The sequence below is a fragment of the Orussus abietinus genome, unplaced genomic scaffold, assembly GCF_000612105.2.
Source record: "Orussus abietinus isolate OABI.00-Male unplaced genomic scaffold, Oabi_2.0 scaffold305, whole genome shotgun sequence".
Classification (NCBI taxonomy): Eukaryota; Metazoa; Arthropoda; class Insecta; order Hymenoptera; family Orussidae; genus Orussus; species Orussus abietinus.
Window position 1 is genome coordinate 20,046 of NW_019394454.1, and position 18,009 is coordinate 38,054.

At 46.3% G+C, this 18,009-nt stretch overlaps 1 protein-coding gene across 2 annotated transcripts in view; it reads right to left on the reverse strand.

Moving 5' to 3' along the window:
* The window catches only part of LOC105703178, a 95,342-nt gene that overhangs the window by 16,307 nt on the left and 61,026 nt on the right, over nt 1-18,009 (reverse strand). For both annotated transcript variants that reach the window (XM_012431349.2, XM_023432442.1), the window contains exon 3: nt 5,333-5,425. In XM_012431349.2, the coding sequence (XP_012286772.1) occupies nt 5,333-5,425 (93 nt within the window). The remainder of the gene's footprint in view (nt 1-5,332; nt 5,426-18,009) is intronic.

Consider the following 18,009-nt stretch of genomic DNA (forward strand, 5'->3'; position numbering starts at 1 on the left):
TTAGAAATTAAGTTACAATAATTGAATACAAATTAAGCGATTGATGCTAATCGACGCGACTGGTTTTAGGTTTTTTTAGTTCGTTATTATTGGCAGACTGTGCACTTTAGAAAGAAAATATGCCCGGGATCCTTCGGCTCCTCTTTTCAAGAAGAATAGCGACGGGTAAACCGTGGACGAGAATTCTGTCCACTAATGTCTGGAAGGATGCCCGGAATGGCGCGAAGTTTAAAGATGGCGTCTCTTCTCGACGTCGGTGGGGGCTCCCCGACTCTTCGAGAATTAGAATGAATTACTTTCCTGCACCAGAGAAAATTACAGCTCGCCTTGCCGTTCGGGTAGAATATAACTATTCAATCTGTTTTCCTTTTTCGCACGTTGGAGTGCAGATATAATGATTATTTTTTCGATAGTTTTTTTTTTTTCAACAATTATACATGCCGCCATGATATGTCACGGCGAACTTAATCGGTTTACTGCGAGCCCATTCCGTCCACTCGTGCTGCAATACATGATTCCATGCACGCTTGCAATAGTATCAGCAACGGTAAACATTTTACTGCCTCGAAATAGGGCACTTAACGTTGATTTTTCTCCCTTGACATCGATTATAGTTGATGTGCATTTTATGCGCCGGGGTTACGTTAGACTTTCTCTGCGGACATATTTGGCCCTGCAACGAATATTTTTTTCTTTTTTCTTTCCAGCGGGAAATCGTGGGGAGAAAATGTAACGCGGGGCAATTAACCCGAAGTGTCGCCTTGAATGACAATGAAAAGTGTACAGATTCCACGGAGCATACCGACTCCATTCGCGTCGATTTCTCCGAACGAGCAGGATCGTTGAACCGCGTGGTCCCGAAGACCATGGGTAATGGATGACGGGTTGGAGAACGTTTAGAGAGAAGTCGATGGGCAAGGGTCCCGGGGTCGAGGTGGTCCACGGCGAAGAAGATGGACACCCTCGCCGGCGATCTTGAGATGCATCAGGGGTGAATCATCGGGGTGCTCGAGCCGAATTCCTAACTTAACGTCCAGCATCCTTACTCCGGAATGCGAGCCTCCTCGGCACCGTAGAAAATTAATTTCGAGGATACAGGAAATAATGCCAAAGTACGGAATAATTCCATAAGTTCGCGGAAACATTTTTTATTTTGCGACAAATGGAGTTATTTCATGCTAAACAAAACTGCCGTCAAGGCGGCAAGCAATGATCGAAAGTTGGGGACCACATTATTAATCGATACGTGGTTCGTTTCGTTGTAAATGGAAAATACAGTTTTTTCAGCCTTTACACACGTGTCCGCGAATTAATGAAACGACCCTCAGGTACGCGAAATCTCTACCCTGATTTTTGACAAAATGCTGCGCGTCGTTTTCATATCGATGCAATTTAATTGTACTTGCAATTGGCAATAATGAAGAAAAGGTTGTCGGTAGGCATCTTTCTGTTCGTGCTTTTATCCGTGACCCGAAGACCCGAATTCGAAGGTGCATCAGGACGCGTCACGGAGCCATATAATAGCGGGTTCATCAGCGAATTGGCAGGCTTCGGAACAGGTAATGACCCCCTGAACGCGACCTCGCTTCTCCCCAATATTTTTGGAAGAGGCCATTAAGGTTTACGGCATTCGTGAGGGGCCCCTTTCGGCCCTTTCCTTCGTTACTCTTCGTTCTCCAAGTGGCGTTTCCGAGTCGCCTCCCGGGGGCCGGGTTTACGGTGGAGGTTCCCCCGGGTTTCGATGCTCGGAAACGTTTCGCGTTAATGGCGTAGAACGTCGGCCAAGAATCGAAAATTACCTCGGACCACCTCGGGCCACTCCTCTCATCTGGCGAACCTGTTCCCCAAAGTTTACTCCGTGCCGGGGAAAGCAACAGGTAGATTTTCCCCGCCGGCCCCCTGGCCCCTTAGGACCCCGTGGACTCAGGTGCCCTTCAGGGGGAGAACCTGCACCGCAGGGTCGCCCCTTCAAACGGAAAACCCTTGGGACTCGTGTCACGTCTCCCGGGCGGAAAGTCAACGCGCTAATCTCCGGAAGCGGAGGCGCGACGCGTTCCGCTCGCTTCTGTAAACCTTGGTCCAGACCCCGATCAATTTTCATTTCCACGGAAATAAGGGACTGAGTACTTATTGGCACTTGCAACCCTGCGAAAGGATGAACTTTCAAGTCCGTCGAATCCTCTTTAAATTATATTAATGCCGTAGATGAATCTTTATAAATATTGCAGGTGACCGAAATTAATTAGATATACCGTTAAAAGTATTTCGATATTTCTATTTTTATTTTTATTTCCTTTCTATGCAATGAACTTTTTTAATTAATAATATATTTATTGGCGTCGTCAATGACATTAAACCCCTTCGGTGGGTAACTATCGAATGCCTTTCTTCCAAAAAGATGGCGATCGAGAAAGTCAGCGAGAAAGAAATCAGACAAGGACTTATGGACCAATCCAATATTTTCACTTCTCGTGCATTTCCTAGAATGGTCATTTTGTTCTAGAGTGTATCGACAGGGATTATTAATGGATCCTTGATTACGAAATGATTATGATTATTGCACCGTGTAGGGAAAAGATCGAAATTCCAAACCAGGAAGGGCGACGAGCGTATCTCTTTACATCTTCGCGCATTCAGGCGTGCATATCCTTTTGCAGCAGGTTGCAAGATGAGCTCCAATTTAGAATCATTGCAATTGCGAGTACGGCAGTGGTTCTCGATTAGTACCAGTTAGAGTCTCCAGCATCGGAATTTCTAATTATCGTGATTCAGGCGCGACAATATTTTGGATGAATTAGAATGAGATCAGTAATTGTGCTTTTCTACTTCTTCCGTCCTGTTAGATTTCGGAAGGTTAAAAATTGTATCTGTACTTCCTACGTGTAACTGAAGTCTACTATATGCTTCTTACATATTCGAAGCTAGTAAATCACGGAAATACTTGGAGGCAAAAAGCAGAAATGGAATTTTCTAAATCGGTGGATAGTATCACGCGACCCAGGCACTCGCTTCAACGAGCACCATAATGGAGTGCCGATCGCTTTCCGTAATAATAAGGGAGTTTCTCGTAAAACCAACTTCACCTTCTCTACCAGATACTCAAGCCAACTAATTCCTGCTAAATAAACTCTACCCTTGGCTTCTTATACTCCGATACCCTTGGATCCATCATCCGATAAAACGATCGTGGGGTGAAACTCTTAGATGCCGTAGCTCAATAGTAATATTTCTTATCGACATACTCGGATGCGATAATAAACTCATTAAACGATTGATTAAATTTCTAATTTTTAAATAAGAATTAAACTATCAGCCACCAAATCCGGTAACTAAAACTTCCCTGGCGAATGCGAATTTATGAAATTGTTTAAACTTATTTAATTAAGAGGTCAAAGAAATTTCTCCCGATTGCCTCGTTTCGACGTTTGCACCTTTTCGCAGACCCTTTCCCCGGCTTTCCATTTATCTTTCGAAAAGCTATTATCGAAAGCTATTATCAACATATTCGGATGCGATATTAAACTCATTACACGATTGATTAAATTTCTAATTTTTAAATAAGAATTAAACTATCAGACACCAAGTCCGGTAACTAAAACTTCCCCGGCGAACGCGAATTTATGAAATTGTTTAAACTTATTTAATTAAGAGGTCAAAGAAATTTCTCCCGATTGCCTCGTTTCGACGTTTGCACCTTTTCGCAGACCCTTTCCCCGGCTTTCCATTTATCTTTCGGAAAGCTATTCCCACGGGGAAACGCAGATTTTCGCGCGTTCTTCGAAGGGAAAAGAAAAGAAAAAAAAAATTAACGGCCCGCGGTCGGTCCAAGAAAGTTTCCAACAACGTCCGGGCGAGCCGTTCTAGACTTTTTTACGTTTGCAAGGAGGCGCATAACAGCTTGATCATCCTCGCTATATGGAAGCCGCGGAGCTCGCGTCAATTATCTCATGGCCCCTCAATTAGCCGGTCAAAGAAACCGCTGCGATTCCCGGGGTATACTTTCCCGAGTTCCGGGGAAAGGGGCGGCGGAAGTGCCCGACAAACTGTTCGCCAAGAAACGCCATTTCTGCGGGGACCAGCAGAACCGAGCTCGGGCAACAAAGGCTCGTTTCCATATACCCACGATGGACCCGACGACGCTTACTTGGGAACCTCCACGGATTGTCATGGTACTCGGCCAATGGCGGCGCTTAGATCACCGGAGAAAGGTATACTCGATGGGCCCGAGGGTCCGTTACATGGAGTCTCGCCGAAGTAACAAACTTCGAGGCACTTTGTGACCCCAGGAGAGAAGCCTACATCCACTCGAAAATTTTCCACCCGACCTTTTCACATTTCTTATTTCCGAACGTAACGGGGACCTCTGAGTCCCGCTTCGATCTGACTTTCCCGCATTCGACTATAAGCGACTCTTATTACAGGGAAATGTACATTTATTACGCGCAAAATATTATCAATTTTGTGTAAATAATTCCTAATGTATTTCACCGGAAATTAACCGCTTGACGCGTGCAGTAGATAGGTGATTATTTTTTTTTTTTAAGACTGCATTTGTATTTTTCTTGGAGGGTGTTTGTACATTTAATGACGTACTTGTGGGGTTTCGGGGGTGGATATTAAATTTACGTTCAAGCAGATAAATGGTTTGAAGGGTCTTATCAGGCCATGTTGGGTAGGGTCGTCGAGAGTTCTCCATGGCTGGTCATGAAGTTAGGTTAAAAACGTGAAGCAACATTGGTCATTATCGTTATGTTTCCGAGATATCTGTCGCATGGGTATCCTAAGAGGCCACCGGACCTCTGCTTAATGTGGTAATAATTTACATTCTTCACGGGTTATCGTGGAATCGTTCATGCTCCTCGATCGCGCAGCGCTTTTTATTTGTCGACCATCGTCGAGATTGCCCTAAGTGGTTCGTGAAAGATCTTGGCTAATCCGCGCGAATAAGACGTTGATGAGGCCACATTAGCCTCGCAATTTTAACTCATCCTTGAGGCGTGAAAAGACCAAAGAACGCCATGCATTTTATCAGGAAAGACGCCCAAGAACGAATTAACAGCCTGCTTGTTGCTAGAAACCATCAACTGTCTCGTACAATCCAATTACATTCTTTAAAGCGGAATCTCTTTTCTAATAAGATTTTAGCATCTATTTATCCTAACAAATATTCTTTACAAATTAGTAAAAACAAATTTCTCCTCGAGAAAATATGTTTAACTGCAAAATGGGATTTTTTATTAAAAAATAAGTCGTCTGGGTGTCGTCTTTCGTGATGTTGAATTGTTATTGAAGAGTAAGTGAAACATTTGTTTCCATTTTATAAATATATTACCTTGAGTGCGCAGAAGATGCAGGACTCCCTCATGCAAGCGTGTCCGGAAAGCTCCCGAAAGCTCCTCCGAAAGATGTCCAGATGCCATAATACCTGGAATAAAAGGGATCTCAATAAGCTTTATGATTCAAAAGAATGTACATGTACGACTGTCGCGACAAATCAAAACACTCGATTTTCCGCACCACCGACAGTCCCACTATTATTATTTAAAAAATCCAGGTTCATGGATATCCGTACTAAGAATCGATTTTACGGCCCACCTGGGTAAAACATCTCAATTGATACGGAAACGTCTAATCATTGCGGAAGTAAGTGTCGACGGAATTTTATTGACTTCACAAGTTGTAGGTAGAAGTAACGAGAAACAAAAAGACAGAGGTATTAATATAAGACTTAAAACAATTGCTTGGAAAAATGTGAAAATTTCCAGAATATAATTTTTTTTAATTATCTATTATCAGCATTAATTTTTAACAATTCTACAGAGCGTAGTTGCATCCCTCGTGGACGCATACAAACAATTTAATAGACGGCAGCATTGACAAAAGCGATACTGCAAGAATATGCATGTCCACACGCAGAAGATAACGCATCGCATCCTGTTCATTATGCACGTTATGGGGAAGGAAATTGTTGTTTCCGCGACTTCATATAATTAACACTGGTTGTTTGTCCTTTGTCCTTTGTCCTCGCCCCAGGGACCTCAATTCGCAACTAAATCGTACGCCACGTGCGACGGAGCAACTATGAATTAATAAATAATTACAATTATTACCGCCCTTATTTCTTGAAACAAAAATATTGTGTGTCTTCGGTATTTACGATTGTCCACGTCTAATTGAACTTCAAACAAAGATGAGGAGAAATAGAGATAGAAGATTTCGCATTTCTCCCTTAGAAGAAGAGGGATTTAAGAGCCTTGGGAAGAAGGACTAAGCAAGAGTCCTGGGGGATCAGGAGAAGGTCTGGATGAGCCCTGGTGGACGACAGGTGAAGGATCGGAGGTTTACAGGACAAAAGTGTCCCTCGGACCTTACAGCGACACAATACCCCCGGAACAAGGAACCCTGAGCTCGTAAGTGGATTTCACTGCAGCGATGTGGGTGTATGCAAGGTGCATCGGCTTTCACGTCTGGCGGTCTAGACCCTTGGCGCCAGAATTCGGAAATTTTGTACAAGAACTTCCATTAGAAATAGGAACACGAAACGCAAAAGTCTTTCTATGCAGAAATCGCATAAAAATATAAACTTTTTTTAGGCGTCTGTAATAGAAAACTGCTTTTCAAAAAAGTAGTCTCATTTGAGGTGAAGAAATGTACTTCTAATCTTTATCTCGCTATGCTTTTAAGGTTTGACAAAGAGAAGAGGTAAAAAGCAAGTACGGCAACACCATTAAGAAGCAATAAGAAGTGATTATGTTGTGAGCCGGGGGTGGAGGGAAAGGAAGCATGACAGCACGCATAGTGCCAAACCTCGGTATGCAAGAAATGCAATTATCAATGCGGAGGGCTCGAACGTGGCAGTACTCTCATTACGGAAACTCCGGTTTATCGTGCGATCTATTTTGCTCCTCCGTCGTCAAGCGTCCCGCAGGGTAACTGGGTATTTGGACCATTTTGAATTTCAAATTCGGAAGCATCCCCTTCCTGCATAGCTGCATGCCGATCTGCAAAACCGTCCGAAGAGACAATTTCGCAAGTGCGACTTCTTGGAAAAGTACTTCGCGAAGTATGTAACGGCTGCTGCAGCTATGCTCTCCTTGGCCGAGAATCGGTTAACCGAGAAATGCGAGAAAGAAATGTACGAGCAGCATGAACGATCACTAGGTAGGAGAAATGTTGCGTTCCTCGACGTATATGTTTGCTTAAAAAAAATACAATTCAGTTCCCATAATATTGAGGAAGTCTGAAAGTAAATAAAATATCGATATCTCGTCGTAATAGGTACGGCGGAAGCCAAATAATTTAAATCCCCGACGAAGAGTTGCGCAAGAGTGTAAACAAATATGGCGCACCGCAGGAGATGCGGAGACTTCGATGCCCGACTGGCAGTGACCGCTATCCAAGTCGGTGGTCATGGTTCCATGCATTGGTCGTTCTTACCCGACATGTTACATTTATTTTATTCTAAATATCACATGCATTTTGTACAAAACTCAGCTTCATTACACTAAAAAATTCAAAACACTAAAAAAAGATCCGTGAGCTCAAGATTCAAGACGTTCACAGGTGGAAGATGCGGTGATTTCGATGCCTGGCAAGTAATGACTACTGCTCAACCTAAGTCGATGGTCATATTCTCTTGTATTGATCATCATTACTCGTTTGATAACATTTATCTTAACAAACTGTACTCGACAGACTGATTCTACCTATGCATAGTATGCATCTAAAAAGAAATCCAGTTTCATTGATGCTAAAAAGAGCCGTAAGATCAAGGCTCGTGGTGTCCAGAGATGAGAGATGCGGTGACTTCGATGCCGGGCAAGCAATAGTCTCTCGCCGACCTAAGCTAGCGGTCATGTTTTCCCGTATCGATCATCATTTCCCGTTCGAGTACATCCACCTTATCGAAATGTATCTTACACTCAAAGTGTTTCTTCCTCTCTGTACATTACATGTACCTAATAAAAAGAGGTCCGGTTTCACGGAGGTCGAAAAAAAGAACCGTAAGCTCAAGATTCGTGACGCCCAGAGGTGGGAGACGCGGTGACTTCGATTCCCAGAAAGCAGCACCGGTGTTTAACCCACGCTGCCGACCACGTTTTCTTACCCCGCATTACGCGTCGCGTACATAGGTAATAAGTTTTTGTAAAACGCTAAACCCAACCCGTACCTTGCAGATAAACGAAAAAATCCATTTGCACCAACGCCGGTTAAGGAAACGGCAGTATCGCCATTTGGAGCACTTTCATAAAACGAGTGCAGCGATACTTGGGGTAATTATTACGGAATTTCGTTTCAATTGCTGTAGGTCGTACCATGAATCGCCGCCGGTACGGCATTAGATCTAAGAACGGTCGTTTGACTTCGTTGTCGGGATGCGGAGAAAGAATCAATTGCGATTTCCTTTTTAGGCGCCGCTATATTCCGGGCTTCTGGGGAGCACGATGGCGCTCCGTTGCTCCGGCGTGAAAGAGGTGTTGGAGGTGAAAAGAAGAAAATCTTGCGCGCATACCGTGGCGAGAGGGTTAACGCCACGAGAGCAACGGCGCAAGTTATTACGATGGATTATATAAATAACGTTTTCCAGTCGGTTGCGAACCGCGCCTCGCGTTCCCAGGCTCGCGTCGAGAGCATCCTCCTAGAGCGAATCGGAGTTCTGATAAGAAAAGGAACCATAGCCAATCTTACGGGTTAAACCGGCCTGCTACTAACAACCAAGAGAACGCACCATGAACCTACAATTACGGATATGGTTTAACGGGAGAAAAACTAATCGGATGTCGACGGAACTAATTTTTGGCGACTCGACCTATGATCTTGAGAAGGTACTGCGGGAATTAGTTATCATTATGGACGGTAATTCGGATTACAATATATCTATATCGTCAAACGTACATGTATGTACGTACCTATAATTGTGCACAGATGTATTTGTTTACAGGTATGTAAGATCATTCTAATCTTTGTAATAATCCTTATTTATGTGTGCCAATCATCAAGAAGGTAACCCAAAACTCTAGAAAAATGAATTTAAGCCCTACTTTGTGTTGTATGCATTTAAATTACAATAATGTGAAGTAGTTAAATTACAATAGTGTCGTAAAAAAATGACTTAGGACACTGTCCTGATCATCGGTACATGTAATAATAAAACGAACCGTAGGGTGTAAAACTTTGAAAAGTCATTGGCAGTTATTAATTAAACAGGAAACAGGATACAAATTACTTCAAGATAAGCACTATCTCGTCGAAACTAAAATATCGCCGGGGTATATTAAAGGTAACATAAACTTGCAGGGAAGTAGGGAGAAAAACGAATCGCTGAATCCCACAGGTGAAGTCGCGGTACCGGTTGTGCACGTAGCTTGGCCCGCTGGGCCATGACGCGAAGGAGGAGACGAAGAAGAAGCTGAAGGAAATATCGAACCTTGGCGTTCTGGAAGAGTGCGCGTCTCCGCGGTAAGACCCGACCAATACCGAAATCTCGCTTCTGCATTACTTACCCTCAAAAGATACAAATATCCCGCGTTGAAAACAAACGGCTACCCAACAATACTAATGCCAGAATGACGGCCGCGCTCCCACTCGACATAACATTTAATCCGTGCCTAAAAGAGAATTAAAACCAAATTCACCGCAATCTCAAATAAACCTAGAGAACGCTCGCTCGTTTAAAAATGCCCAACCCCTCCCAGCACCCCTCACACTGCATAAAAATAAAAATAAAAAACGGAGAACCGTCAAACGTCTCACGCGCACGTACACCATCCAAGTGCCTGGTCGTCCGGGTCATGCCGGGAGGATAAAAGAGAAACTTAAAATGCCAAGAGAAAGAAAAAACAAAAAGAAACCAGGAGAACGTCGAACCTTGGCGATCTGGAAGAGCGCCTGCCTCCGTGGCCTCTCCTGCTTCATCTCTCCGGATGCACTCCGCTCGGGGCCTTCTCTCTTCCCTCGTCACTCGGGCCCACGGACGTCACCCATCGATGACGTCACCCCGCGAATTGGAGCCAAATGTGTGCTCGCGCGCGCGTACCGAGCGAACTCGAGGGCGGAACACCGAAAAGGTTCTTCCTGACGCGGGCGTCGCTGCAACAATGCCGGAGTAAGGCCCCGCCGGGCCCCAGCCGATCGCAGCGCCACCACGGGCCCGAGCGGCCAGGTGAGGAACTGTCGACTCTCCCTGTAAAGCGAGAGGCTGGATTCGGGCCGCGGTGTACAGTTCGTGGTAGGGACGGGCCCGCAAGAACCACTCAGGAGTGTAGAGTACGAGAGAGGCGGCCATCTTTACTACGCGGCGTGGGTGAGGGGCCCGCTCGACCGGGCCCCGGGAAGCGGGGCGGGGGGCAGGGGACAGGGGAAGAGGGGGCCTTCGGAAAACCGGACCCCGGGAAAGGGGCGGGAGGAAGCGACGGCGACGCTTTTACGTTTTACGCTACGCTACGCACCTACGAGCGATCGTTACGCAACCTCGCTCTCGACTCGGCATGAGTAATTTGGGAACCCGAATTTATGCCGGTTCCCAAATTCGTAGATTAGGCGCGCCGGTACAGGATGCACATCGTGCGTGGGGTGATCCTTCTTCCGGAAGGAGATGGGTGGAGGAGACCGTTTTTAGGGGCGGCAAATGCGCCCAAACTGGCCAAGACGTGGGCTCGAGATTGCATCCGGAATTGTGGGGACTTGGGTAATTTGTGGCAATTAAACGGGGGTGTATAGGTGCAGTGGATGATTGGTCGAGAATCTATTCTCTTGATTCGCCGCTGGTTGTGTAACGAGGTTAAGGATTGCGACTCGTGAGATACCGCGTGCGTAAGAATGGCGACGCCTAGGTAATGGGATCATGATCACCTTTGTTTGTGGGGAGCGCAATGGACTAAGCGGGATTGCTTTTAACGCTCGGATGTTGAGTCATCGGAGAGTGATATTAATTCGATATTGTTTTACGACTATGCTTGGGTTTGCGGTTGATTAGTTGTTGGAGTAAGTTAGGATGGACGAATTGACGGGTGGCCCCTGTGGAGGAATCGAGGAATTCAGGCCGGTGGTTTAGGTCCAATGTGAAGATTCCCTTTCAGGAACCATCCTACGCGTTCCGCGGATCGGTCGTACGCGAGACGCGTCTTGTTCTTGCGATTTGCCTTTACGCCCTCGCGACCGGTCCCATTTGCATGGCGCCGTCCCAACGCTACCAACATGGCGGCCCGGCGCTCGCCAGCCTCTTCGAGAGGATATCGCTCTTGCATAGAAACGAAGACCAACTAGGATGAGAAAGACGGAGAGGAGGAAACAGAAAGGGACCCTTGCCAGCTTTGTTTTCTTCGCCGGGCTACGGCGGGGCTCTGGGACGCAAATGGCGCCCGAGCTCTGCAATTTTGTCTAGGCTCGGTAAGGCGCGATTACCAGGCACCGATCCGCTCCTGGCAGAATTCAGAAAGTGCAACGACCAGGGAAAAACATCGCAGAGAGACGGAAGACTATGCCGAGTTTACATTAACTTATCTCTGGCTGTGAAAAAAGAAAAGACAGAAATATATAGACTACTTTTGGAGTACCCAGAACGTTTCCACGTATTATCTCCGTTTTTCTCCTGAAGGAACGTCACGGAATATTCTAACGTTTCCACGTATTATCTCTGTTTTTCTCCTGGAGGGACCTCACGGAATATTCGAAGACCCCACATCAGCGGGGTGTCCGATACTAGCCAGACCCATTTAGTCCTCGACAAAGGCGTCCATTCGAGACGGAAGGTTTTCACGACAACAAAGAGGCGCCAGTTTTCCGTCCCGTATTTTCTCGCTCGTCGAATTGCGGACACTTGGCAGACCACCGGAAATATCTGCTCACTGGATGGCCCGGGTGCCCGTCCACAATTTTCGAGGACGTTTCCTCAACCCAGGCCATGGATTTCAAGAGTTTCTCCGCCGACTCGTTGGGTTCTCGTTTTGTTAGGAACAAAAAAAAAGGAAAAAAAAATCGAAATCCACGCAATTCAGAGCGGTTGCGTAGATGTGGAGTAGCTTCTCGTGGAGGGGACTTTCAATGAAAAATGACTCGCGCGAATCTCGACATCCGGAACCGGAGAGCGACTCGCGTTTCTTGCGTGGACCTTTCTTCTCCTTTTTGTCGAAAAGTCAACAGCGTCCACGTGACTCCCCGCAATGCTAATCCAATCGCGGCCATTGCTCTACGCCTTTCACGCACGATCCTATTGTTCGCCGGGGCGATGCGAGTCCACGCCAATCCGTGGAGGAGAAATACGACGAAGCCATTGTCTTCGAGGCGAACTCGAAAAGTCCGGCAACGCGGATCGCGCCGTTAAAAGAGGCGTAATTATTCGGAACCCGGTAACCGATCGGTACTTAATCGACCTACGTGCGAGGAGAATGATGCATCGCGGTGAACACATCGCATCGAACCCTTCGTATTGGTTGAACACACATTCGGAGCCCCTTTTAACGCGTGGGCCGTGGACCGACCCGCCCTCCCCATTAACAATACCTCGCTATCCGCTATTACGTTATTTATAATCCTCAACTCTTACATTACCCAGAGGCTCCTTATGATTTATCGCGAAGAAGCCATGGATCGAACGTCAAAAATGAAAATTCTCTCGGAACAAATTGTCTCGGAAACGTCGCCGTTTAAGTGCTTAAAAATGACTTCAGCCACCTGATAGAAGTCGCGCAAATAATTTGGCTAAAATTAAGGACGTTTTTCAGATTCGAAAGAGACAATTTAATTCGCTGAATTTTCCCGAATCATGAGACTTGACGGAGCTTTCAGAGAGAAATACATTTGAGCGGGAAACTCGTCCTAATTTCGGGTTCTTCCTAAAGCCGATTTTTTGGCTTTAGGACGAACGGATGAATGCACGAACGAGCAAATGCGAGACTCCGTTTGGACCCGGTGGACAATACGTGGATGCAAATCGAAAGGGAGAAGCGTCCTTTTCTCCCGTGCACGACAGCGCCGTGTTTTCCGCTCAAATGGAACAAACAACAGCCGCGTGTGTGCCGGCTCGGTGGATTGCGCCGTTTCACTTTTTTTTCTTTCCCTTCCCTTTGACACGTTTCACGTGACTTCCACGTTACCGGCAGTAATTTGACAGCGGTGCGATACTCGAAACGTTCCTGCAAGGTTTCGCTGGCGCATCTGTTGCTCCGTGCCACCGCAGATGGCAGCCTCGTCGTTTCTCGAGCAGAAACCTATGCTCGACTTGGAAAAAAAGAAGAAGAAATAACAAAACAAAATGCACGTACGGTTAACAAGTACAATTAAATACAATTTGAGCGCCGGCGTTTTACGTTTCACCGTAAAAAATGCAGTGGTTAACTTTTACGACCAAAGGCACAGTGAGTTAACCTTTACCGTCTCAAATTTCATGTTTCCATAATCCACTGAAACTTTCTCCAGGTGGAAGGTGATTCGATTTTTCCACGATGAGTTTGTCTCATCGGGAGGGTAGAGTGCAAAAAGGTGCGGGGACAAATGTCACGAAGAAACCACGCGCACAAAACGACGCGCTTGGTCCTCGGTAATTGCGCCTCTGTTTAGAATAACGAGGAAGGTTGCTCTTTACGAGACGTTTCTTTTTCCCATTTTCCAAGTATCTTAATACGATCGTACGTCGCCTTCAAAAATCAACTCTTCGCTTTCACTCGACCAAATTCCGCCGTTCTAGGACGGGCCGCGATACAGTGGGATTTTCCGAAACGAACTTTCTCTCGGGTCGAAAAGCTGGTTCCACATGATTTTCGACAACCAGTGCCGTTGCATTTCGGTGTAAGAGAAAACGGGCAAGAAGTCACGCGCGACGCAACAGGTGTCACTGAGAAGTCGCACGCGTGAAGCGCGCACAAAGGAGTCGTAGGTTAAGGTCGCGGCTGAAAAGAAGCCAGGTAATGAGAGAGCTTAAGGTGCATCCAAAGGTCGGAAGAGGGGAAACCTGTTTTCCAGGCTGGGAAACCGAAGTTCTCCCTAGTGGGGCTGAAAAGCAGGTCCAGAGAGAAACTCATCATGGCCGGTTCACTCGCCTGCACCCTAGCCATCTAATTCCTGCTGGGTGATTCGTTAACTCTTTGAGGCACGGTGGTATTAAAATTTTTAATGCGTGAACATGCACGGTGGGGTATAAATGCCGTGCCTCAAAGGGTTAATCCTTTGAGGCACAGAATTTTAGAAAATAAAGACGCCCATGATGCACAGAAATTTTATTCCTTTTTTAACCCATCGTGCATATTTATACATTAAGGGGATGTGAAAGTGGCATCCGAAGGCTCAATCGTTCATAAAACTCTTCTACGAATTGGGTGTCTCAAATCGTTTCATATCATCTCTAGATTTACTTATTCTCTAAACGATGACGTTCCAAGCTGAAGGATGAGGAATTGAAAAACCTTGGAAAGGATTACCCTAAGAAGCGTACCGAAATACCTACAACTGCAAACATCCATGGATGAGAGCAATAAATCCCAATCTATCCGTAGAAATAATCACTACTCGGAAAAGCGACAGTTTCGCGCCAAATACATTTTCTGACAAGCGCTGTACTAAGATATAGTATTGAATAAGACGTGCAGCCGAGATACTCTAGATTTACTTATTCTCTAAACGATGACGTTCCAAGTTGAAGGATGAGGAAGTCAAAAACGTTGAAAAGGATTACCCTAAGAAGCGTGCCGAAATACCTACAACTGCAAACATCCATGGATTAGAGCAATAAATCCAATTTATCCGTAGAAATAATCACTCCTCGAGGAAGCGACAGAGTTTCGCGCAAAATACATTTCCTGACAAGCACTGTACCAAGATATAGTGTTGGATAAGACCCGCGCGTGCCGTAAGTGATTCAGGATCGGCTCTTAATTCGATTTATGGGTGCCTTAGGATGGTTTAAGCGGGTCTTGCAGCTCAGGTGTAGGCGGAGGATTCACTCCTCGGGAACAAATGTCAAACGAGAGGCCGAGGCGCATCTTCGGTTGGCTGCAGGTCGGGTGAAAGGGTTGTCACGGCACGAAGCTCGATCCCGTCGCGGAATACATCAACGAACGGGTCTGCTCGTCTTCCATGAGTTGCGCAATCCCATTGAGGACGACACGAGCGCTCTGCGTTGCTTTGGCATTTTGCAATTGCGGCTTTGCTAGCCGTAAAGGCGCACGCGCGCCAAGTCGTGCGTCGATTGGAAATCAAGTCGGACAACCGGTTCTCTCTACATACAACCGGGCGGCCGATAAAAGGAACGGGAATGACCCCCTTCGAGATTCGACCATAGCTTACCAATTGTACCGTTCGAGGGAAGTCGATTTGGAGACCTTTAAATGCAGAGCGTACTCGGAATGGCCACGGTAATGGTGAATGGCCACGGCGATGTCTGCTCAGAAATTTGCATAAACCTCCATACCGAAGATTTTAATCTCCCGACACTTATTTTTACTATTTTTTTTCTTTTTTTTTCCCTTTACGAGGAAGATTGGACACTTTTACTCATCTTATTGTAGGAACATCGGAGAAGACGTAACGCGATTGGACAACTAGGATCGATGATGAAGAGAGAACGAGTATCTTGAAAATTGTTCCTGGGAAGGTCCAGGCTCTGATCTAAACCCAGTTGGCTCAATTGAACAGAAGTTGCAAGGAACACTTTTCCATCGAAAGTGCAATAAGAGTCCGCAGAAATAAGGGACTCGTCCGCGGTTTGCATATCAAGGGAGATCCGACACTCCTCGGGTGCGCCGAACAATTGCGCGAGTAATTAAGCAAATGTATGCAATTGCACTTTTAACCGGGTATAACGGGTTGAAAAGAGGTACCGCTAGGCGTGCACCGCGAAGACTTTCCAGCGGGTTTCGGAGTTAGTTCCCGGAGACGCAAATCGTTCCGAGCGATCGTAATCGGCCGGCTGGTATCGGCCGTTTCCTCGTTACTTCTCTTGAAAAATGTCCCGACACCATGGCCCAGCGCTTAAACGTGGCCGAATCTGGCCGTCGTTAAATCCAAAAAGAGTCGACGACATTTAACGAACCGGTTCCCAAAAGGTCCTCCAGGGACGTTCGGGATCATAACGAATCGCTTCTTCGCTCTAAACCAACATTGTGTGAAATTGTTCACCTTCCGCGTTATCGGGGTCCGCCTCGCCCATCCGTCGTGCTCAAGATAAATTTGGTATAAAAGATTAAAAAGAAATAATCCTATTACCCAGGATACAACTGGGAACGCCGTTACATCGTTATTGTGCCATTTGCACCATTTTTTAAGTGCCTCCCAGGTTTATCAGGCAATTCGCCACGGCGTTGAAAACTTAATCGAATGCCTAATGGACGGGCAGAAGAGAGGAAGAGAAATGTCTTGGAGTAGGCAATCGCTGCACCTGCATGCACCTGCAGCTCGCTGTTTACCGTCGTTGGTGGGCGATTCCACCGTTGGATGGCCAAGCAAGAATTTACCACAGCGATTCGTGGGCGATAGTCGCCGTCGTTACGATTGAACCGTAAATGTCGAAGACTTCGGGAAAAGGCCTTTCCCTTTCGTCTCGTCTTTCGTTACGCGGCATGCAAATTAATTTGTCGTCCGGCTGACAGGAAAACCGTTATCGGTAACTTCTTCTCTTGATCCAGGCGCCCTGTTTATGAGAAATTGCATCGGCAAGGCTCATCAACCAGGCTATTAAATTGAAAAGTGAAGGCGCTTCGATCGTTTATTGGCAGCCGTTAAATAAACGTTTCACCGCTCGTTGTTCAATGAGCGATAGACTTTCGCGATGTCCCTCTTTTCGGGTCTACGGCCTGAAGGAGGACCAACGACGAACATTTAACCAGCGTCATTATCCTTTTTTAGGTAGGGGAATCTTCGTCACCAAACGCGAAGATCGTGTTTAAAGCCGGATCCACGGCCATCATTTTCAAAACGGATTGGCCCAATAAAGCAGGCTTCAAAAATGTCCCTAAGCCGACGAACAGGTAAGGCACTGAGGGAAATCTTAAGATGGGACATCCCGATTAACCCGGGACCAGTTTCTCGCGACGATGTCGATCCCGCGCTTCGAGGAAGGTGTGTTCGTCGGCGTTCATTTCTGGTGCCCTACACCCTTCCCCAGAGTTTAAAATCAGGATTAAAAATCTCGCCCCTTTCGTTTCTTTCACCTAAAATCCTCTTTGGGTAAGCCAAAGAAACTGTTAGAAATGGGCTAAAAAAATGAAATCGTTTAAAAATTCCCGAAAAATAAACTCGACAATTATACGATATTCACGATCCGACGTCCCACTTAACAATATTCGGTACTTATATGTGTATCCTTAAAAACAACGAGGAATTAATTCAAAATACACCTTCCTTTCCTTCAACAGAAAAGTAGCAAAACATCGCTTTAGGCTGGATACCCATTTCGAGCTTGCCTTTCCAATCCCTTATGGCGCAATGCAAAAATCGATTTTTTTTACTTTTAAACGATTCCATGTATAAAATAAGAAATAATGAACCGTATAAAGTGGGAGGAAACGCCATCCAACGCCTCCGAGGAAATTTCCAAAATCTATTAAAACCATCATCGTCATTTCTTCTCTTCCTTTCTTTTGTGCCCGTTTTTCATCTCCTGGGTGCGCATCTTCTAGCTTCCTTTCCACAGCCGACGTTCCCTCTCGCTCTGCTTCGTGTAAACATCCATCACTCCGTCTCTCCTCTTCTCAGGAGGTGAAGATCCTCCTCCTCGTCGGTCGCCTCCCTCTGCCCTGTCCCTCAGCCTCCTCGCCACGGGTCCAGCTCCATCCGATCTCCTGCAGCTTCGGAGGCGAATCCGCGCCTCCGTTCGCCGAGGTGACGCGCGCACGTGCGCGCAGACCCAGGACAAAAGGAAACAAGAGGGGAAACTGGTTCTCCAGCCCGGCCGAGCCGCTACCGGGACCGGGTCTCGTGCGCGCGCAGCACATCGCCTACGCGCTCGCCGATATTTTCATTCCTCAGCTGTGTCACAGAGAACGTGAACTGGGAGAGAGGATCGGTCTTGAAAAGTGT